The 23,415-nt window shown below is 34.7% G+C and overlaps 3 protein-coding genes and 1 pseudogene across 3 annotated transcripts; 1 reads left to right on the top strand and 3 right to left on the bottom strand.

Annotated features, from left to right (window-relative positions):
- Positions 1 to 114: 114 nt before the first annotated feature.
- LOC133879842 (ATP-citrate synthase beta chain protein 2) lies at positions 115 to 7,016 on the bottom strand. Its single transcript, XM_062318613.1, has 17 exons — positions 6,859 to 7,016; positions 5,827 to 5,945; positions 5,575 to 5,677; positions 4,569 to 4,634; positions 4,357 to 4,480; positions 4,135 to 4,269; positions 3,381 to 3,441; positions 3,197 to 3,273; positions 2,708 to 2,863; positions 2,461 to 2,589; positions 2,169 to 2,301; positions 1,952 to 2,079; positions 1,635 to 1,740; positions 1,438 to 1,514; positions 1,267 to 1,337; positions 842 to 1,126; positions 115 to 424 (listed from the first exon to the last, which is right to left on the bottom strand). Exons 2-17 carry the CDS (start codon positions 5,924 to 5,926, stop codon positions 349 to 351), a joined length of 1,827 nt encoding a protein of 608 aa, XP_062174597.1. The 5' UTR covers positions 5,927 to 5,945; positions 6,859 to 7,016; the 3' UTR covers positions 115 to 348.
- A 10,083-nt stretch (positions 7,017 to 17,099) lies between these two features.
- Positions 17,100 to 21,349, bottom strand: LOC133858838 (uncharacterized). The gene is made up of 14 exons (XM_062294293.1): positions 21,238 to 21,349; positions 21,006 to 21,151; positions 20,887 to 20,935; positions 20,611 to 20,757; positions 19,909 to 20,042; positions 19,742 to 19,811; positions 19,442 to 19,532; positions 19,095 to 19,164; positions 18,882 to 18,977; positions 18,656 to 18,755; positions 18,469 to 18,555; positions 18,281 to 18,372; positions 17,980 to 18,129; positions 17,100 to 17,445 (listed from the first exon to the last, which is right to left on the bottom strand). Exons 1-13 carry the CDS (start codon positions 21,284 to 21,286, stop codon positions 17,992 to 17,994), a joined length of 1,269 nt encoding a protein of 422 aa, XP_062150277.1. The 5' UTR covers positions 21,287 to 21,349; the 3' UTR covers positions 17,100 to 17,445; positions 17,980 to 17,991.
- LOC133858966 (U2 spliceosomal RNA) lies at positions 17,501 to 17,611 on the top strand (annotated as a pseudogene).
- A 1,049-nt stretch (positions 21,350 to 22,398) lies between the features above and the next one.
- Positions 22,399 to 23,022, bottom strand: LOC133858839 (dirigent protein 11-like). The gene has a single exon (XM_062294294.1). The coding sequence runs from the start codon at positions 22,971 to 22,973 to the stop codon at positions 22,431 to 22,433; it is 543 nt and encodes a 180-aa protein (XP_062150278.1). The 5' UTR covers positions 22,974 to 23,022; the 3' UTR covers positions 22,399 to 22,430.
- Positions 23,023 to 23,415: the final 393 nt, after the last annotated feature.

Genomic DNA, 23,415 nt, shown 5'->3' on the forward strand with positions numbered 1-23,415 from the left:
TGACAGCTAGTAGTCCTTATTTTAGAATTGAAAAACAGTACACACTCTCTCTCTCAAGTACACAATTTCATCACGTACATCGATATCCCATTATTTCTCCTTGACAGCAGACCAAAAGCAGGAAGGATTTCTTAATGGAAACGTAGTAACTTTGTTTAACAAACGATTTGGGAGGTTTCACTCTTATGAATTTTGATACAACTTACAAATGAAGATACTCATCAGCTTGGCATGAGCAGTACAAACACTAGTCTAACAATCGGACAATCATTTCAGCAGATTGCAGAAACTTGGAAGAGAAAAACGCTAGTTGACAGCATGGTCGACGCAAAGCAAACGCAAGTGCTTTCACTTGGTGTAGAGAACATCCTCCCATGGGTGGCGGTATAGCGGCTGCTTCAATCTCTTCTGGTCAAAGGTGTGCCTGTTTTTGAACAAACGGGCAATCAGTGGGAAACAAGTATGAGAAACACTTCAAGCAAAATGCACATGTTAAAGTTTTATCTGAACCATCACTGTAGCTTGAATGACACTGCTTTTTTCTCTTTCCTCCACTTATTTTTGCCCGCCTAGACCAAGGTATATAATGGAAGCTAGATACCCAAAGCTATAGACGTATATGCTTTTATCACAAAAAGGTCATATCTATGTTCGGTGAACCTAGGACCATCTAATCTGTTATGGGACCATAGAGCTCAACCATGTCACACTTGAGGATAAACAAGGAGATAATGGGGTCACAACAAGTCTCAATGTCAAGGATCTGATTGTACCTTAATAAGCAACACAAAACATAACCCAATGGTCTAGATAAGAAATGTTTTTGCGTAATCCAACTCACCCAATCAGACCAATGGAGCGAGCCAGCACGAACAGCCCATTCAGATAGCCAATCTCAACTATCTCGTCAATCTCTTGCTTGGTGAACATTCCACTGCCGGCAAGTAGATCCAAGAAAAGGGACCCAATAGCACCATCTACATTGAGCACCAAGTTATTTGCCTTGGAGAGCGTGTATGTTTCAACTTGCACAGCATATTCCATGTACTTCACAGATGGGAAATGTGTGCGTGCAAACAGTTGTAGCAGCTCTACTCTCTTATCTCTGTTGTCCCCTCTCTTAATCCTTTTCCACGCCAAATAAAGAAGAGTTTCAAAAACCCAGATTTGTAATATACCAGTACAAGCATGTAATTTTTTTTTAACTTCATGGTTTCTGGTTTTTTCATAATTTGAAAAACAAACTGAGTTTAAAACTCCCTATACCTGTGCCCAATTCCTGGTACGCGAATGCCCTTCTTTTTCATGCTTTCAACAAACTCGTAAGGTGTCAAACCCTGACAAACACACAGCAAAAGGATAGCAAGTTAGAATGTTCAGACCTTCATAGTTAAAAATCAAAATAAAGGATCCCTGGTAATCCCCATCAAGTCTCACCTTGTCGGAAGCATCCTTGAAGTATCGAGCAGCATCATCGATGGCACCACCAAATCGGGGACCAATTGTAAGCAAACCTGTTTAACAAGTTCATCAGCCACCATTCCATTACAAAATCAGCTCACAGGAGCCAGTCCTGTCAGCAATATTAAGCAGTAACTTCAGTGAGAAAAAACCATTAAATGGCAACTATTTACCTGAGACCAGGCTGGAAACAAGGTCTTTTCCAGCTCTTGCTGTCACTATAGTGTTGTGAGCACCAGATACACAAGGACCATGGTCGGCACATAACATGATACATATCTGACCAATGACAAACGTATTAGTGAAATGACAAGAAAACAAAAGTTGCTTGCATAGTCCAGTGTTTATTTAAATGGAAAACAAACAGGACAATTAGCTAAATCAAGTGAGCATTTTAAGCAAATACGTGATTACAAACATATAAATAAATAATTTTTTTTTTAAAAAAAAAAAAAAAAAAAAAAAAAAAAACTCGTCATGAGAAACCTACCTCAATAAAATGTGTGCAGTAACGGGGAAGGCTGCGTTTGAACCACAAAAGAGAGATAACATCACCAACACCATAACCCGATTCAACAATCGAAGACATTGGCACACCAGCATAGCATGGCTCTTCACCTACAAATTGATTGAAAGATGCATTTAGGGCCAATCATATCTAAGCCAGAAAAACATGAATACCAAATTATTATTCGTTCAAGACGTACCCCTATCGTCAGAGATGGTAGAAATAATATGAGTTGGGGCGCGAACTTTCCCACTCTTGATGGCAGTGCTAAGATCCTCAGGGATTTGTGGAGGCTTAATTTCCTTTACTGGTGTAGTCTTCCCCTCTTCAACCTAACAGAAAATATAAATAAGCACGTAAATATAACTAGTTGCAGATCCAAAGCAACTCATATCAAGACACCTTGTTTCTGTTTTTTTTCCTTCTTTGGTGGGGTGGGGGGGTGGTCAGGTCTTATGACCGATAAAAGCTCATAAAACATAGAAACTAACCAGCTTCTCAAAAGTTTCCTTAATTGCAGCTTCTAAAGCTTCATATGACGTGGGAACAATAGCTCCAGCTTCTCTTAGTGCTTGATTTTTTGCTTGAGCAGACTCCATCTCACCACCGCTTTTAGCCCCCTGATTTAGACAATATTGAGGAACATAATCATCTAGGAATGGTGCCCCTTTTATGATATCACTACAGACTACAGAATTAAAAAGATATCAGTAAAAGACAAATGGGGTAGTTTCTTACAGCATGACCAAATTGTACTTCAGACTTGAAGAGTCGTGCACAAGTTCCACTAACCCAAGCAACCAATGGTTTATTCACTTTCCCCTGTTTCAGGGCTTCAACCAGGGAATACTCATCTCGTCCACCAAGTTCCCCAAGAACAACAATCATTTTAACCTGAGGTACAATTAAAAACTCAGATTGAAGGATAACAATAAATGCAAAGTGTCCAACACGAGAAAACTCAGTGACAATGTTATAAAATTTGTCAGCTTTCACGCCAGTCAAAGCACAGAGTCTGCAACTTTTCACCACCGAAAGTTGCATAGGTATGATATTAAGAACATCAATTTCTAATCCTGAAAGAGAAGGGACTTGATCATGCAGAACGTAAATAGCAAGCTGATGCAGGATTAGATGGCTTTAACACTTGTCAAAGAGGAAAACTACACATTCAGGAGACAAATGTTTGGCAGGCACCTAAAAAGGAGTAAATCAAAGTGATAATACCTGTGGGATGTTGTTAAACCGCAAAACATGATCAGAAAGAGTGGAGCCTGGGAACACGTCTCCTCCAATTGCAATACCTAAAGCAGTTCCAAAAACACATCAAAGTTTAAATTACAACCAAAATCCACACAGATTAAGGCCATCATGAGGTTAAAACTAAACAATACAGCCAGAATACGGGTACCTTCATAAATTCCATCAGAAACACGGGCAATAGTATTGTATAATTCATTAGACATCCCACCCTGCAATTGTAAGAAATTTCTAACCATCAACATACATGTGACATTCTTGCCAAAGACAATATGTTCAATGCTTGAAAACAAATTAAGCAAGTCTGGACGATTTTCAGTCATATTGATGAGGTATGAGACACACAATTTCCTCCCAAAAGATGTTAAATTGCATTCTTGAAGAAAAAATAAAATTTCCGCTCAACAACTTAAAGATTATACAAGTGTAACAAGTCCATCTGCCAAATAAAGTAGCAGACTCTGCTTGACAGATTGGAACAGATTGCACTTTTCAAGTGCTGAATAAAAACTGCTCACTCCTATATTTCCTACAGAAACCTTGCGCTAGACTATTTTGTTTCATCATTACTTACAAATGAGGTTCCACTATTAAATTTTAAGTTCATGGATACAAGACAAGACAGGACAAAAAAAATAAAAAAAAAAAGAGAAGAAGAAGAAGAAAAAAAAACCTCAATCTCACATCAGATACAAAATTCTGACGGTGAAGAACAAACTTGAGAATTATTTAACATATCATGCAACTGGTTTAACACAAAAGAAAACTATGATGAAAACCAGGGAGCAGTCTGAAAATTGTACTTATTACTGGGAAGTTTCAGAGAGTATAGGGCAAAGAATGGTCCACGATGTGAGAAATATACATGCAATGAAGAGACAAAAAGCTCTGGAACGACTACATACAGATTTGGAGACAAAACCAACAGATCCAGGCCTGTAGAGCTTGCATTGAATTATATTATCAATTGTTCCAGCAGTGTCACCTATCTTAAAAGCCCCAGCTTGAATGCCTCCAACGGTAGCTGGGCCAATAACAACCTGCAACATCAGCAATAAATTAGTATCACTTGATTAATCTCTTTACTGGTTAATTCAGTTTATATGAATATGCAGCATTCATCTAACCTTATTATTTGCACGTGCATATGCGATCAATTGCTTAGCGTCCGACTCTGGAACACCTTCCGCAATGATAGCCACAACTCGAATGGTTGGTTGCTTCAAAGCGGCCATGGATGAAGCAGCAGCACTGCATATTCATCAATATATAACTAATTATAAAGTACAACTAAAGAAGTGCTGCACTCCACAACATTGTTAATTTAATGAGTGCGAACCTTCTAAACGATGCAAAGTTGATAAAGACATCAGCAGTAGGATGTGCAGCACTAGCTGCCTCAATACTGCAAAAGAAGTTGACATGAAAGTAAGAAAATTTTACTCAGAGAAGTTCAGAACCCACAAGTAAGCTGATTTCTAACATGTCATGAAGACGTAACAACTATAAACCACAGATCATGTGTTTTGATTGTACTAATAGTTTTCTGGGCATACTGCAATTGAAAATCAAACTTGCAACTAAAGAATGACATCTTTGATGCAGTCATCGATTCTCCCAAGAGGCCACAATTACCGCAAGCAAACCTATGAACAAGTAAAGCTGCATTCCACTATTTATAACCAGTTATGATTTGTCTATGCAGAAACCATCAAGATCAAGTACTTCTTTGCATCAACCAGTTTATGCGAGCAACATGTTAATGCGTAAGCAGTTTATTATATTGGAGAACAAAAAATAATAATAATAACAAAACAAAACAAAAAAAATACAAAAACAAAAGAAACAAAATATAAGGGGGTTGTTTGGCAAGTGACAGAAAATTCTCCTACTTTATTTTCACTTTTCCCAAAAACAATCAACTACAAAACATTCTAACTTTATATCACATCAATAACTTTTTTATTATTTTTCAAATAAAAAAATCCACTACAATACAAAACTTTTTCACTTTTCCATACAGATTCTTTTAACTTTATATCACATTTATCACTTCTTACCACTACTCCCAAAAAAATTCAACTAAAAAATTCTTTCCCTTATGTCAGACGCACGATTCTGCTCTGTTCGGTCACTTGCCAAACATACCCAAGAAGTCATTGTTGTGTGATAGTCAAACCAGTTTATTTCAGGTAATTATATCACTAGAAAAAAACAATACTACATATGGTGATAGTCCAACCAAATGGATGGAAGTCATTTAAAGGTTGCCTATCCTAAGTCCAAATTTAAATAATGAAAACAAGAGTATAACATATAAACAAAAAGCGAGAAATAAGTCATACGTTGAATGCACAGGGATGGCAATTTCCTCCTGACCGAAAAAGAGTTTCTGAAATCCATCGCCACCAGGGTTAATGATTCCAGCAACTGATGGTGTTTCCCTCCCTATATATACAAGCATGAACACCCCATTAACACCAAAACGCCAACTTAACATAGACGGAAATCTAATCCAAGAGACTAATGCAAAATTCAGTCTATATATCATTATATCCCTCTTGACATAAGTAAAACAGAAGGGATTCAATACCCACCGCAAAGGAAGTCAAAATCGAGCATCCGCTGAATCGGGAGTTGCTTGTAGTTGTAAAACAAAGCTTGTGTCGTACGGGAGAATAGTTGCCCGGTGGCCATGGTGTAGAGTCAAAGGAACCTGTTACACACATAAGAACATGATATTACCTCAGGAAGGGTGTACCAGATATAGAAGGAAATCTACAACTTTTACTGAATCCAAATCACAACAAAACCACCTATGATCAGACTTGTCTAGATCAGTCTAATTCTCAATTGGGTGCATGAGACACTCTCTTACTCTAACCCAATCACTATTATTCTCGAATAAAGACCAAACAGATTCCAGCAAGTTTTGTTATTAATTACAATAGTATATCACTTTGTAAGGCAGATCCACAGGCACAACAATGAAGCATTAGCTGCGTCAAACATTACATGTACATATCTAGATACATCTCTTACTGGATCAACCGAATCCACTGCAGTATACAATCAAGAATTGGTTGCACCAAACATTAAACTAAAAAAACACACATTTCTACCAAACTTGAAATCCTGAATTTTTCAGGTAAGGAAGGTGCACCTAACCTGAAACTATACCCTACCCGGATCTCAATTTTGATTGAAAAACGCAAAATGTGTGTTATATAGAATCCGACAACCTTAAATTCCAAAATCGAATGCCACGAATTAAAAAAAAAAAAGAAAAAAGAAAAAAGAAAAAAAAAAAAAAGTAGCAGGTCTCTCACGCTTTTTATACAAGCCCAACTACATTCAAAACCTCCAAATTAGTTCACTAACTAACAAAACAGAGCATTTCGCTCCACCTCGAAGACATCGACAAATCCGTGTCAGAACTCGACAAGCAACGGAACTCAAATTCAAATAGAGACAGGACTTCGAATTCCGGATCTAAGATCAGGACCCGAGTCGTTAAAAAGACAAAGAGCTCGGTCAACGTTAAAAGAACCAGAGAAAGAGAATTGGAAACCAAGGTGGGAATTGGGAAACGGAAAACGGAAAACGGGAAATGGGAAAGGAAATCCTACCTGCCAACGAAGAAGGCTGAAGGACTCACTGACTCGGGCGAGTTAGTGAGAAGAGGTGGAATTGTCAAATCGGGAATCGGAAATGGAATGCTGGAAAATCGGAGGGGAGGGTAGGTTGGTTTATATAGGGAAGAGAGGGAAGTAGAGCTCAGCCACCCCGAGGTGTGCGCTACGCACGTGTCTCTCGGTAGTTAGCTCGCACGGCTATGATTGATTTTATTTCTAATAATAAAAGGCCCAAATTTTTTTTTTTACTTTATTAATGCTTTTGTTTGTTAAGAGATTTGAGAAAGAGAGGAGGGCTTTTTTGTAATTTCCATGGGCGGGCTGCTCTGGTTACCGTCTGGTTGGTGGTAGGTGGATCAAGCGTTGGCTTGACCCACATCTGTATCTATCTTGGTTGTTAAGCACGAACTACTAATCTGCCACCAACACTCACAGAAATAAATTAATAATTAATGACAAATAATAATAAAAAGTGAGAAATGGGAATTGAGATTGCCAATTGTATATATTTTTCATGGATTACGAATCTTTATCATTTTTTTAAAAAAATTAGATAATTCAAATATTATCACACCAATATTTATCATTATTAAAATATAATAAACACTTAGGACAGGTTTTGTACACATTAATAGATCCAATCATCCGGGAACAAAATGACTATTGCTATGAAATATTTATTATGTTATTAACTTATTTGGTTACGCTGTCATTACTGAGAATAAATATTCTTTAATATAATCAAGGGGCGGAATTACATTGAAACTTGAAAACAGATCCTATCTACTGCCACCATCCGGCCCAACCCACCTTCGACCACTGCCCCAATAGACGAAGAATTTTAGAAATAGTAAATATTGATATGCCAAAATCACAACCATCTAAGCTCGTTGTATATTCAAATTTGAGTTACATTATATGTATATATCACATTTTCCTGTCTTTTGACCTTATATATCACATTGGAGTAACATTATTTATATTCAAATCTTATAAATAATATTGTTGACCTCTCTCTGTCTTGAGTTCGTCTATCCGGCTCGATAGTCCGACTTTCGTGCCCACGTGGCACGTGTTAAATAAATAAATAAAAATTAAAAGATTCTCTTATCAATGCTGGAAAAAACGACAAAAAATGCTGGAGAAAAGGAGAGCATGCGGGAAAACAAAAAAAACAAAAAAAAACACTAGATGCAGGGGGAGAGAGATCGATGGGGGAGAGCAGAAATCGCTAAAGATAGAGAGAGGAGTTGGTCCAGATCTTATCGGCGTTGGTAAGAACAGCCAACCGAAGAAAGAGAGAGGGCGATAGAGGAAATGATGCGTGTGTTTAGAAGTTTTCTGCACAGAGGATACTTGTCAATGGCTTTCAAAATTTAGAAGCTTTCATTTTATTTTATTTTTAACATGTGCCACGTGGAACGTGGGCACGAAAGTCGGACTATCATGAGATGAAAGGGAGCTAGATAGTCAGATAGACGAACTCCTCTGCCTTTACCTAATAAAAATTGCAATAACATAAAAATTGTATGTCGGTCCCTCACAAAATCTCACCATTATATTTATGTTCGTGCCAAAAAGAAAACTAGCTATCATTTAAATTAAAAAAAAAAAAAAAAAAAAAAAAAAAAAAAAAAAAATTAGAATCCAAATTAAACTATGGGTACCGATGAAAAATATAATTCATTGCTGATTTTATTATAAGGTAATTAAAATTGTATTCACAACATCCTTAAATATATCTTCAACAAAAAGGAAAAGATGCATAAAACTTCATTGTAGTCGATTCCCTCGTGGTCCAATATTTAGTTATATTGTGGCTATCGCTTTTAGTCGGCTTCAAAGATGAACCTTCCCATGGGTGGGGTTGGATTCACATGCGATTGATATATATGGTCTCAATTTTCTTGTGCGGTGACTTTGATATTGTTTGTGACACTAATTCTAATGTTCTATGCCATGCATCCCATGCCCCACAAGTAGCCTTCATGCTATTTGCTTTTTTAATATTATTCTTTGTTTTAAATACGTTAAAATATTAATTAGATAATTATTTTTTTTTTTTTTATTATTATTATTATGATCATTTGAAATGAGATCAAGCCATGCTTAAAGTCACTTGTGATTAAAGTAATGGGTTGATCTCCATTGCATTGAGAAAATTGAAAATTAATTGTATTAAATTGCATCTTCATATTGATTCCTAGTGCGAATTGAAGTCAAAGTAATGGGCCTCTTCAAATGCATCACTCAACAAATAAATAGAAAACTGACACGTTCCAAGTATATATATACTATTAATTACTTTTGTAGAATAATAATAATAATAATAATAATAATAATAAACTGAATTTTGTGTTTTGTACAAGTTGTCCAATATTATTGTGTGCTAATCAATTCTCGTAATAAAAAAAAGTATACTAGAATTCAGACTCAAACCGCCATAAGTCAACGTGGACTAACATTATTTTAATTGTATTTGTTTTTGAATGAATAAACCAATATAACTTATAGAAATTGAAAAATAGACATCTAAATATTTATATAACCTTTTTTTTCCTCTATTATTGAAAAAAAGTCAGCTAAATAAACAAAAATTGTGGATATTAATTTTTTTGAAAATTTCTCTTTATATATATGGGTTAAATACATATTTACCTTCTATGCTTTACAACCTTTATTTTTTGCCCCCTCAATTTCACTTTTTATCAAATTTGGTACCTGTGGTATATGAAAAGACGGAAATGGTACCTTCGTCTGATTTTCAGTCCAAAACTAACGTCCACCCACGGCATTTTCTTTCATGTTGTTGTCTGGATATTGTTGGGAACGATGTGTAAAGAATTGGGTTCGGGGCTTCAAATTTTTAGGTACCCAATGACGTGGGTGGACGTTAGTTTGGACGGGAAATCAGACGGATGTACCATTTCCGTCTTTTCATATACCACATGTACCAAATTTGATAAAAAGTGAAACTGAGGGAACAAAAAATAAAGGTCGTAAAGCACCGGGGGTAAATATGTATTTAATCATATATATATATATATATATATATATATATATATATATATATATATATATACACACACACACGTGTCACTTGTGTAGAGTCAAACAAGGACGAAACCACAAAGTCAAAACGTGCAATGCAAGCTAGTTGCCAGATTTAGTGTTGAAGTAGACATGAAGTTTTTGTATATATTTTTAATTTTGATTTAATATAATAGTTTTCATCACCAAGTTGGTGGAAAGTGGGACACGTGAATCTACACTAACAATGCTTTCCTCCCGTGAGAGGATCGCCTACACTAGATTTTATTCCTCAGAAAATAGATTTTTTACCCTACGCTCTTACCATCTTCTTCTTATTATGATTTTTTTTTAGGTGTTTTTCTTATCAGATTAATAATTTTGGCCTTTCCGCTATACATTCATTCATCTACCTCCGTGTTGTGCCGTCCATCTTTCCCTGGCTGCAACTGTTATTTGTCAATTATGTTTTTGCTTTGAATAAAAATTTTATTCTCTTTAGATCTGTCATCACGGACTATCTATAGGATGAAGGTTGATCAGGTGTGAAGAGTTATTTCTCACGGCCTAGATAGTTTGGTGTGAGAGGTTATCTCTCACGGCCGGTTTAAATAAATTTTTAGGATATTTGGCTACACTAATCTTAGATCTAATTTGCTCGGAGCAGGCCTACTCTTTAACTATTTTTATACATGGGTCAGCGAAAGATGAAAGTCATAGATATCACTTTTATTGTAAGAATTTTATTTGTATCTATGACTATGTAATATCATAACATGTGACTATGATTTTGCAAAAAAATTTATACTCGTGATTTTTTATAATAAAATACTCGAATCTTCCGTTAAAAAAAAAAAAAAGTTGGTGGAAAGTGGGAAACCCCGCAATTGCACATTGTTTTTATCTAAGGTTGCCCTTACACTATATTGCGGCTATGATCAGTTATTGCTATGTAAGTATATATATATATATATATATATATATATATATATATATATATATATACTCAGCTTAGACTTTCATATGGGTATTAACTCAGTTCCTAACTTCCTATACTTTCTATTAGAATTATTGCGTTTATGACAAATCAAATATTCTGTTAAAACTTTCTTTTATTTAACAAATTAATCTAATTAATCATGTGAGATGTACACTATTTTATTTTTTTTATCACATTATTGATAATAGCTAGTGAAATGACATTATTTATATCTCATGTTGATTATTTATATTTAAAAAATAATAATTCATTTCTCTATGCCGTCGGCTGGCCATACCACACTTCTAATGGTAGGTTTAGGTACCATCTAGGGTGGTAATTAAGTAGGCCCAAAAAAAAAAAATTGAAGTTGTCAGGTACATATTAAAGCACGGGTTTGAATTTCACAATGAGAATCTTTAATTATGTATAATTAGTGTAAAGGGTCTCACTAATGTCCTGATGAAGTTAAGTCAGACTATGACCCAATCGGAATTGAAAAAGCACATGTAAAAACCATCGTTTATGCCCCTCTTGTGTGGTTTTTAGCGAGTAGGTGCTACCATGATTACACCCAAAAAGAGCCGCCACTTTGATCGCTCTCTCCTACATTTTTTTAATTAGAAAAAAAGAAAAAAGAATGGTAGATCTAGGTCATCCCATCATAGTTTCAATTTTTAATTTTTAATTTTTTTTTTAAAAAAAAAAAAAAAGAAAAAAGAAAGGAAAAGTGAGAATTACGCGATGAATTTGGAATTCAAACTTTTGGAATTGATTTCGTGAAAAGCATTGTACCCTTTCCTCTACGCTAACCCACTTGCACGAGTGTTCATAATTTCATATCTTTCACACCAACACCCAATCTATTTATTCTCATATTTATATATATCAAAAAATAAAAAAGAAATACAAACGTAGTCAATTAGTCAATTAGTCATTGAGTCTGGACACTGGACTGGTGCGTGCATTTTCATTTCATTACGTTTTCTTGGAAGACAAAACGTCAATGACAGAGACGTCTCAAAACTAAATTAGCAGGAGAATTTTACACAAAAGATATTTATACACTGTTCTTCTATTTAATATATATATATATATATATATATATATATAGGTAGCTTTTCTTGACCTCTTCCATCAGAATGAGTTATATTACAAAACAACACCTATGCACAAATTGAATTACCAAAATAGCCTTAAGATCATCATTAAATGGTTAAACTTTTTTTATTTTATATGTCTATTTATTAATATATATATTTAACTTGACCAACTTTAAAATTAGCCTATCAACTTTTAGTGTGCCACGTCATCCCCCCCCTTTTTTTTTTTTTTTTTTTTTTTTTTCTATTTTTTTAAAATTAAAAAATAATAATTCTTTAAGTTTTAATTTCTTTAATTTTATATATTTTATATTTATATTTTTTTTTTATGAAGAGTGACACATGTTTTCATTTTATTGGTATTGACGTGACACACTAACAGAATCTGTTAAGTATTTGACATAATTTGACTATAGTGAGTGATTTGTTTTTTTTGGCATACTTCAGGGATCTCTGAGTTTATTTCGATACCACAGGAAGTTAAATGTAAGGGTCCGTTTGGATTTGCAATTTCAAAAAGTGCAATTTTAAAATGTACGAATTGAAAAGTAATTTTTAAAAACGCAATTAAATGTTTGGCAAAATCGCAATTTAACATTTAAAATCTCAAATTAGCCTTTTAAATTATGCGTTTTTAAAAAAGTACCATCTTACCTATGATTTGAAAAAATATATTTTCTACGTTTTCAAATCACAAATTTTTAAAACGCGGTTCCCAAACGATTTATATTTTGCGATTTGATTTAAAATCGTACTTATTATCTACAAAATTACAAATACACCTTAAATCAAATAGACCACACGGACTCTCTTTTTTTTTTATTATTAAAAAAAAAAAAAAAAGCTATGGTCAAGCCGACCTAAGTAATTCTACAAGTTTGTGCCATACGACGCCGTACGTGTAACGTAAGTTAGCTAATGAAGGCATTAGACCCTGCCGTCATGTACACCAACTACAAAACTAAAGCAATCTTTTTGTCTCACTTGTATTTTAGGTAAGCCAAATTAAAAAGTACATGAGTTTTAAGATCAATTTATTACTCCTAGCGTTCTTAGGGGGAATAGGTTGTGCTTTCGTTTTACCAAAACAAACAATAATTTAATTAGTCACAACACCAAAAGAGTCATTTCAATATAGTAATCCATTGTATCTTCTTGGACTTACTTGTTGGTGCTTGTGAAAATGGGTTTTGAAAATGGCCTAAAGTCTCATTGCCATCCATGGAAGGTGAAGCTCACAACTCGATCACCAGGCTCGAATTGCATATGCCTAAGTGGGGTTCGGGTTGTGTCGAGATATGAGTATAAAATTATATAGGTTAATTATAATCTGACTTGTTAAATTAAACGGATGACGTAGCGAAAGATTTGGTAACAACTATTAAAATTAGAAACGTTTGCGTCTTTTAACCAAAAGATAAAACAAGCCTTAAGGCTTAAAAAACAATAAACTTCGTAGAGCGTTTGAGAGAATTCTCTGATTTGATATATAATTCAATGATTTTTTTATTTTTTTTTTCATTTCAAACTCACCAATAAATAGCAGAGACATACTTGTATAAAAGGTAAACCTATTCTTATTAGTGAAAGTAAACCTAATCCTAGTATGAAAATGAAATAAATAAAGCAAATCTAGTCCTAATAAAGAAAGGAAATAAAATCTTAATTGTAAATAAAAAAAGTAAAAAATAAATCAATAGCTTGACGATCAAGTCTTTATTTTTTTACTTCCATTGTCTGAAAACATGTAAAATTTATAATTAAAAGGCGTTGCTCCAATATATTTCTAACGTTTTTTCTATTTTCTTTTTCATCAAAAATATGGATAAATTCTGTCAAACATCAACGGGTTAGACCCATCAATCATAACTTGTTCATTTTATATTGAGTTCATGTAAACAATTAATAGTCTTAATGTTGCGTGTCAGGTTTAGATCGTATCGGTCAATCATAATCCGACTAATTTAATCAAATGGATAAGATCACTCAACATTAACCCCGTTAATTTCGTATTGTGTCCGCATCAAATTGACTAATCGTGTAAAAAAAATGCCTACCCTGCAACTACTTTAGTCCTACCTAGATTTATCCCGATTAGTTTTTCAACCAAGATTTGTCAGTTTCACAAGGCACTCAAAAATCTCTTTCAATAGTTATCCCTAGTCTCTCTCATGGCACGTGAGTTTCTGACTTGACCTTTGTGAATATTAGGCTGGCCGGATTTTTTTTTTTTATTTTTATTTTTTATTTTTTGAATAAAGGTGTAACACGTTTATTAATGAATCCAAAAAAATATGAAAATAGAGTATATTCGTCTAACAAAACAATATCACATATACAATTAATTTTTTTTTGAATCCATACATGATATATGATATGTTTAACGACAGCCTTAACTAATTCATGCGCCACATAATTAACAATTCTATTAATATGATGAATCTGCTAACTAAAAAACAAATTTAAGATCAGACGAATATTGTCCATTATTTGTTCAAAGCTACACAAATTACGGTATGATGAGATCACAACTTTAATCACTAGGGCTATCAGATCTAGTTGACCCATTCTAATCATACTTTGGCAACATTGTCATTCAGTCAGTTTGTATTATTTTGGTTTTCAAAGGGTAGCTCAATCGGTTGAAGATCATGCCTTATGAAGCGGATGTGATTAATTCGAATCCCTCCTCCTCCCTCTTAATTACGTAGAAATGTCAAAAAAAAAAAAAAAAAAAAAAAAAAAAAAAAAACAAATAGTTTGTATTATCTTTGCTTAAACAGGATTTGCACCCAAAGCTTAAAGCTATTGATGCGAGTGAAATTACTAAAGTATTTCCAACTTCAAACCAGCATGAAGTGAGCTACAATTGTACTGTTCCGTGGCAATTTGGTCTTTCGCTTTCATCCATCGGATCAAGATTCTTTTTTCGGGTAAGTATCCATTACTGCAACCGCTAACAGATAAAATATTTAAAGGCACAGTTAGGGAGAAAAGAATTGAATGATGGAAATAATTTCTTTTCTACTTGCTTTTAAATATTATTTATTATTATTTTTTCTTTCGGTCTTCTTCTTCTTCTTTGCCTTTGCTGGTGTCAACAGCTGAAGAATCCGAGATCTGCCCAAAACATTGAAAATAACAACAACAAAAAAATAATATTAAATTACTATTTGTCTTAAAAGCTTACTACTCATCATCACGATTCGTATACACGGCTGATCTTCTTATAATTTCTTTTTAGAATTTTGTTTTCGGTAGTGGGAAGGAGGAGGATTTTTGGGTATGGGTTTTGTGCGTTGTTGGCCGAATTAGAGTTCTTAGAGGGCCAATAAGCATTTAGGTTTGACGGAATTTGGTGTAGAAGTTGAAATGATGGGAGCATCAATCATCCTTTTTATTTTAGTTATTTATTTTTTAATATAAATTTCAGCGAGATTATTTATTTCACCGTTTCCTTTCTTTAAATATTATTTTTAATCAATTTTCAGTATTTTTTCACATTTCACCTTTCTCTCTTCATTGCTTTAAATATTATTATATTAGTCCAAGTTGCTACAGTATGAAAGTCTACTATAGAAAATTGGATGGGAAGCGTTTATTTTAAAAGCTTTGTTGGAGGGGTATATTACTTAATAATAGCTAAACATAGCTGTTAAAACCAATATAAAAGCGCTATGCAGGAGATGCTTTTTTTTTTTTCCTAATTAAATAGGGAAAAGGATTACATATGAGAGGATCCTTACCACTCCTAATCCGAAAGAAGAGAGAGTGAAGGAATAAAAAACATGATGAACTCCCCGACAACAGATCCAAATCGAAAGAAAACGGTGTAGAAATACAAACAAAGGTTAGGAAATGGGTCAAACAAATGACCTGATCTTTTCAAAGAGCTGTACAAAGCAGATACATATTTGCTTACTGCCTATGTACACTAAGATTTGCTTGTAGACCAAGTTATCAACAATTAATGAACTTGACGAAGAAGACGAGAATGGGATGAAGAGAGAAAGGGGAGAGAGATGATGAAAGGGAAATAATAAAACATTTGGATATTATGCTATACTGTAGCAAATATTATATTTTGCCCCTTTTGAACCTTATCTGTTGGAGATGAAAATTGAGTAATATTAGCCAAAAACAACTATTATGAAGAGTTTGCCTAATTTGTTGGAGATGCTCTCAGTGATTCAAAAGTTCAACCTTACGTGCAGCGAAATGGGAGAATTTGGAATTGTTCAAATTGAAGGAAAAAAGAGTATCCCACCACGAGAGAGCATGCACACACACATGCAGTGAGTTTGAATACAACGAAAAATATGCTGGAAAACACTTTTAAGACAGTTATTTAAACAAATTTTCAAATGTAGCTCCTAAAGAAAACACTTTTCGAAACACAAAATAGAAAACACTTTTTAGAAAACAAACACAACGGACTTCTAAAAAACTTTCAAATTTTCATATAAGAATGTTATGAAATCACACACTCAGTTTTTAAAAAGGGAAAAATAAAATTGAAAACAAGGTTCAACCTTTCATTCATAGTAACAAGTGGAGGTTACCTTCCCTTGATATAAAAAAAAATAAATAAATAAATAAAAAAAAAAAAAAAAGAGGAAAAGAAAGAGAAAGTAAAGGTTAATTGATATTCATATCCTTCAAAAAAAAAAAAAAAAAAAGTTGGTATTCATAGGTGGAGGCCGCCCTTTTTACCAGATATGTGGAAAGTGGATCTCCCCTCCTAAGGGTTGGCTTGTGGCCACCCTCATTGACAGGAGGAGGCTCGCGAGCCAACCCTGTTGATAGAGAGGTGGCTTGCAGCTACTCATACTGACAAGTGACCGCTCACCACTAATAACCTTTTTTTTGGAGAAAAATGCAAAATTATAATTTTTTTCGAGCTTCATAAAAAAAAAAATGACGAAATATATACGGAAGGATTGATTTAATAGCGGGCACAAACTCAAGAAGCTAAAAGATAAAAATAGAAACTCATCGAGAGATTTGATAAACGCACGAAACTTAGGAAGTGATTTTCCCTTTCTATTTTGTTTCTTTATGTTCTGAAAAATTGTTTTCAATATTACATCAAAACACTTTTCAGTTCTTGCTTATCTAAACAATTTTCAAACACAATTTATCTAAACAAATTTTCATATATGGACCCAACAGATCACTTCAGTTTTCAAACACTGAAAACACTTTTCAAAAAGTCATACAAACGCACTCGAATCATTTCTTGTTCAGTCTTATAAAGTCACTAAACATCTTACCCCAGTGCGCTACCATGCAAGAACAGCGTTTGAAACTTCATCAAGGATTGAATAATACTGGCCCCCTGTTGCTGCCACAAACAAGACAAAACGGAGCTAATAGACTTTCCACAGTTGTGCAGCCGTTCTTTGGTACTTGGAACGCTGTTAAGCCTTCTGAGAGTTCAACTGCCCAAAATTTGGAGTGGTTCAACATCTATGAGCACAAGAAAATAGAAGCAAAGGGGTTAGTATAAAAGAGGCACCTTACATTCACTTTCTCTGCCTTTTGGCTAAGATAATGTGTAGCAACTGTTCTTATAAGTTTAATATCTTATACGTGATCCATATCACTCACATGATATTTTACGGTTTTACCCTATACAGTGTTCTGACGAATAGTTTTGAAAAACACCCCAGCGATTTCACAAACAACCGAAGATAACATAAGTTAAATTGTAAGGTTTAAAAGAGAGAGCGCAAAGAATAAGAGAATATTTAGAAAAGGTTTAGGACAGTACGTTCAAGTCCCTTCACCATAGCACATATTATTAGGGTAAATATAACACGATTACATGAATACCCTTAAGCTATAAGAATAACAAGCTAATACAAAGTAGAACAACTCTAACAACATATATTTGGACCAAAAAAGAAATAGACGACAAACATTGTTCTTTATTTTTGATTCATAGATTGACAAGAATTTTTGAAGTAACACAAGCCTCAAGATAATAATAAGGATTAATACCACTGGTGAGTGTTAGAATGGATCATAACATTTGACAGTTCCAACTAAAGCAAGGGCTTCACTAAGTGCCTCCAAGAGATGCTCTGGGTAATCCTCAATATGAGTAGCACCGTGCTGGGATTGGATGGAAGTCAAGACCCTTCCAACAATCTGAACAGAGACACTAAAACAATTTTACCAAATATTGAATTGCAAAAGTTACCACATTTATGTAGTGAGACAAAGCTTTTAAAGAGAACTTGGAAAATGGATTGAAATAGGAACATAAAAATAAGTCTCTCTGCATATAAATATGGCCAACCTTCCTTGCATAGCCACCGTAAGCTATGCCACCGATTAAAGCATGCAATGAACTAGGCGAACTGGCTGTTAGTTTTTCATCCTTTGAGTTCTCTAGGAATAGAAGGGAAAGGTGAAAAGAAGGAAAGAGAAAATAACTTCTAGAGCTCATCAAGACAAAAGTATGTAGGAAACAAGGTGATAAATTACTAGCAAAGGATGTTGTTTGAAAAAGTCCCAATTTCTTCAACCCATCAACTGTGTGAGCATTGGTCCCGCCTGCCAATTGAAGAAAACCTACCATATTTGAAAGGAGTAAATAAAGAACTGCAGCCATACCGAGGGTAAATAAAAACTTTACACATTCTCTAGCAACTTAGAGAATTCGCATACAAACCAGGAGGCCTATCTTTCACAGCAGCCAATTGAACGGCGAAATTAATTGATTCCCTTGTGGCACCTCGTCCAATATCTCCACTCATGGGGCGACCATCCAACTTCAGTTCATGAACCATATTAGATAGATGGATTGTTTGAAAGAGAAAGTATAATTTGGATTCAAGATGACATCATTTGAAAATTATTCAAGTGGTTCAAAGGGGTTTTGGGTAACAGAGGCAGACCTGCCATAAATTGAAGCAATTGAGATGAGATTGCATAATAGAGTACATTGTGTTCATCGAAGATATAGTTGAATCCCCAACATCAGGTAAGCTAACCTGGAGCCAGAAAGTATTGATTCACAATCCTCAACATACTAAACATCAAACTGCTCTACAGCTCCGTATCTAACATTACTATAGCTTAAGATAACAGGGGGCAGGTCCCTTGCTTACTGCTACTAGTCTAAGACATGCAATTGAATCTCCCAAACCATCCCAAAGTTCCTTAAAAAGAGCAGTCTGCCTACAGAAAAACATGGATTAGTTCAGGGAGGGTGTGAATCCCTAGATTTGAATAAAACTCAATTAGATGAATTAGATGAAGTCACATTGGGATATGCACAAGAAGTTGAGGAAAAAAAAAAGGTATTTCTGCTACACAAGGAATTGCAGTGAAGTATATTTGAGGGGATATTTTTCCATTCCATGCCCATTCTTCACTAGTCAACCTAAATTCTATGCTTATTATTATTATTATTATTTGTATTATCATTTGTTTTAATATAATAATGAAAGAGTACCTTCCACTTGTATGGACCTCCAAAGCATCGATGCCATTTCTTTTAATAAGATCAGCGGTAGCAGTAGTATCTCTTATATATGAAACCAACCCTAAACAAGTTTATGAGATTGAACGTGAGAAGGACGAAAGAGATCTGAATTAAAACACTCTAGAAGAGGGACAAATACACATTTATGATTTGGAATGGAATTAGGATTGGAGTCTTCACTGAGGCTTCAGAAAGAATAACATAGAAAAGATTAAAGAGAGGCTAACGAAGAGGAAAAGAAGCACTATGACAAAGTAATATGACACCCACTTATTTTATCATAGGGGCAAACTGGAAAGCAACGACCACAGCCATAACAGCGTTCAGTTATAACTCCCTCCTGCACATTTTTGTTAATTAGAAATGTCAAATGCGATCCATGATTAACAATAGGCTGTATGGTTTTCTGCCTAATGAAATAAATCAAGTAAACAAACCTCAACTCCAGGTGTATTGGTACCACACGAAACTTCTACTGTTGAGTTTCTTTCTGTAAGCAATATTGCACTAGCAGGACAAACAACTTCACAAGGCCTTGAACAGTCAAGCGGACAATCCTCTGGATCAAATTCTGTTAGGGTTGCTTGAGGTTAGCTCAAACAATGTTGAAAAAAGAACTCACAGATTACGCCTTTTTTCTCTTCTATTAACTGGTAAGATTAGCACCCACCAAAACCTACTCAAAGTTCATCCCACCTGTTGAACACCTGAGCTCAACCTCATAGATCAGGCGATGTCCCTCTTTATTCAAACTGAATGCATAAACCAAAATCATACTATGTCCCTCTTATCTATACATGTTTGGACCCACGACATCAGTAAATTCATTGACCCTAATGCTTTGCTCTCATAGTCAAAAACTGAATCAAGAGAAGTATTGTCTTCATTTTGATAGATGAGACTCTTCATGATAGAGCTGAATTTAAAATTTACTTATTCCCGAATCCATTAATACATCAACCAAAAATGCTACGATAATGGGTATATAATGTAAAAAAGACATGCAAATCATATCCAATAATAAATTAAAGACTGAGAGCACACTTTAAACTAATGAAATTATATCACATTGGCTTCCGAATTTGGTGATGCTGATAAAACTAAATACCAATTAAATCAAAGAAAGGAGGCACATATACCAGCCTTCCGGAAGTGAAGGTCATCGTCATCATTGACACTGATCATTACCCAAGGTCTTCTTAGGCCCACGATCCCTCTAGCAGCTTCAATTCCATCATTCACCGCACTCACCACTGCTGCATCGGCAGCACAGTCAATGCAATCCACTGCACAACAATTTGTCAAAATACGTAATTCAAATTTGCTTTCATCCCACACACACACGAACAATTGCTAGATGATAAATTATCACTGGGCGACACCAAAGCAAGATAATAGTATTGAAGAGTTTTCACCTCCAGCAAGAGTGTAGACCAGGGAAAGATTCCTGATATCAACAATATCCTATGGGGAGAGAGGAAAGTGTGAGAGGGCGATATATATGGAAACTAGTTTTGTGGGGTTTTGTAGATACCTCGAAGCTTGCACCGCATATGAGCTTGACCCAGTTGCCCTTTCGGAGAGATTCAAGCGGAGAAGACGTAACTGAAGGAATCCCAACTGTTTTGACGAGGTTTCTAACATTGTCAAGGCATTTGTTGCTCTTAGGACTCACTCTCACTGAATTTCGAAACCATAGAGAGTTTAGACAGAAAGTGAATGATTGAATGAATGAAAATGATTAAGAAGAAGAAGACGAAAGCGACCTTGATGCTGAGGGAAGATTGTAGAGTTGCAGGAAAAGCTCAGAGCCATCCCAATTCCCAAAGGCTAAAACCCAGAAGAGACAGAGACTGAGTGAGCGAGAGAGATTTTTTTATCCGTTTAACGGATTATTACTACGGAATTCCACCGTTCGGTATTGTGGGCTTCCTTATTGATGGGCCCGCAACTAAGTGCGAGTAGGCTGCAATTTTTTAACATGACCCGTGAATTCAACACCAACTCAATACAAAATTAGCGGATTAGGGTTGAAGAGTCTTATTAGTTTATTTAAATGTGTCGGGTTAAAGTTGAACTATATAATCTTATACTCATGTTTTGACACGTCCCAAATTTGACATACAACATAAGAGATAACAATTGTTGACACAACCTACGGACTTAGTAGGAAATTAGCTAGTTAGGGTTAAGCGGTTTGATTCGTTTAATTAAATAGGTCAAAATAGAATTGATCTATATAGTTTTATACACATGTCTCAACACGACTCAATCCTAACACGCAAATACAAATTGCCACCCGTGCAATAAGTTTCTCTTTAAAGCACACTATATTTTCAGCGGCATTGGATGCTAAGTTTTATTGTAGCGACGTTTTGAAATGTCAAGGTTAAAACTTTTGGTTGAATAAGCACTTTTCCTAAATGGTAGTAGTGTTAGAATCTAAACTAAATAATTAAATTCATCTCTTCCTATCAGTTTAAGTTTTTTTGAATAAGTAGCGATGTAACATGAGTTCAGAGCAGAAATCTTGAGCTCGAACCCTATTTCCATCATTGACTTCACATTTTAATTAAATATTCCATGTATTAGGCCTCATCTATTAAGAATTTAAGAGAAAGTTTGAGCTCACACATGAAAAAGAGAGTTAAAATATAAATTAAATGATTAAATTTATCTTTTTCTATCTTTTTGGATACAACATAGTTATAAAAAGCCTTTAACAAACTAGTTATGGAAACTACAGTCTCAAAATAATTCTACCCTAAATATCATAAATTTGCATTTGGTAGTCCTTTCGATATTAACCTTTTTTTTTTTTTTTTTTTTTAAAAAAAAAATAATGTAAATTTGTAGTTTTTACCTAATGAAAATCATGAATAAGAATAACAATTTAGTCCCAAGAATCAAGGATTATATGCTCCGCCTTAATAACAATAATATTTATTTATATTTTAATTTAGAAGTGCTTAACTGTTACATTAAGCTTAAGAACAGCTCTAAGATTAGCAATGTCCATGAACTGTGTCTCCATGATCCCATACCCCTTCACAAACCGAAAATAACCCGTCCCCGATACAATTCCGAATTCTCGCTCCTTCATACTAAAAATATCGGCCCCTTGAATTTCCAAACTACTCCCTTTGAATTCTCCATCAGTGAAAATCACAGAGAAAACCATGTGCAAGCCTTTGCCATCCAGCTGAGAGTTGACGTACAAGCCTTGAGCCCTGCCTATCTCCTTTGATTCGATGCCGGGGCCCTCTGTTACTGGATCATCGACGGCTACCATTGTGCCAAAGTGTAGGATGCTGGAGGTGGGTCCTCTTTTGCCGGCCACCGTGACTGCTGACGTGTCATCGCCGGTTAAGTAGTCATGCACGTAGAAGACGAGGTTGGTTTGCTTGGGTTGGAGCCTTGGGGAGTTGTAGGCCACGTAGATGATGGTTATGGTGAAGATGAGGAAGAAGAAGTTGGAGGTTGGGGTTAGAGGATTGGACATGGCTTTTGGGGAGAACTGAGAAGGAAGCTTTGGTGTTCAAGTACTTCTAAATTAAGGTGGCCGGCCGGTGTAGGTCAAGATGCTTTGCCTTCATGTTGGAATCATTTTTAGTACAAAATGACAAATATTTAGTGTTGATCGATGCTTCAATAATCAATTTTCTATGATTCTTTATGTATTCTCCTAATAATTTGTTTTAGAATATAAATTAAAGGTAAAAAAAATCATACTTAGCCCCTATGTTTTTATTTAGTTTCAATTTAGTTCTTGGGTTTTTAATTTTAAGAATATAATCCTTAGGTTTTGTTCATATTTTAAATACGATCATATATCACTTTTTTCATCAAAATGAATGGTTTGTTATATGTCAGGTGTGTCTCAATTGACGCGCTAGCGTTCATATCCACACCTAATATCAATGTCATATCATTAAGCACAAAAT

The sequence above is a fragment of the Alnus glutinosa genome, chromosome 1, assembly GCF_958979055.1.
Source record: "Alnus glutinosa chromosome 1, dhAlnGlut1.1, whole genome shotgun sequence".
Lineage (NCBI taxonomy): Eukaryota > Viridiplantae > Streptophyta > Magnoliopsida > Fagales > Betulaceae > Alnus > Alnus glutinosa.

Bases quoted from the DNA above. Each gene is read 5' to 3' on its own strand.
- LOC133858838 (XM_062294293.1), bottom strand. From the start codon at position 21,286: ATGGCTCTGAGCTTTTCCTGCAACTCTACAATCTTCCCTCAGCATCAA. The intron at 19,165-19,441 runs GTACTCTTTCAT...GTTTTTCTGTAG, and splicing joins GAGGTCCATACAAGTGGAAG to GCAGACTGCTCTTTTTAAGG. The intron at 18,130-18,280 runs GTTGGCCATATT...GTCTCTGTTCAG, and splicing joins ACGGTGGCTATGCAAGGAAG to ATTGTTGGAAGGGTCTTGAC.
- LOC133858839 (XM_062294294.1), bottom strand. From the start codon at position 22,973: ATGTCCAATCCTCTAACCCCAACCTCCAACTTCTTCTTCCTCATCTTC.
- LOC133879842 (XM_062318613.1), bottom strand. From the start codon at position 5,926: ATGGCCACCGGGCAACTATTCTCCCGTACGACACAAGCTTTGTTTTAC. The intron at 4,481-4,568 runs GTTCGCACTCAT...ATGAATATGCAG, and splicing joins AACTTTGCATCGTTTAGAAG to TGCTGCTGCTTCATCCATGG. The intron at 3,442-4,134 runs GTATGTAGTCGT...TTACAATTGCAG, and splicing joins TTGGTTTTGTCTCCAAATCT to GGTGGGATGTCTAATGAATT.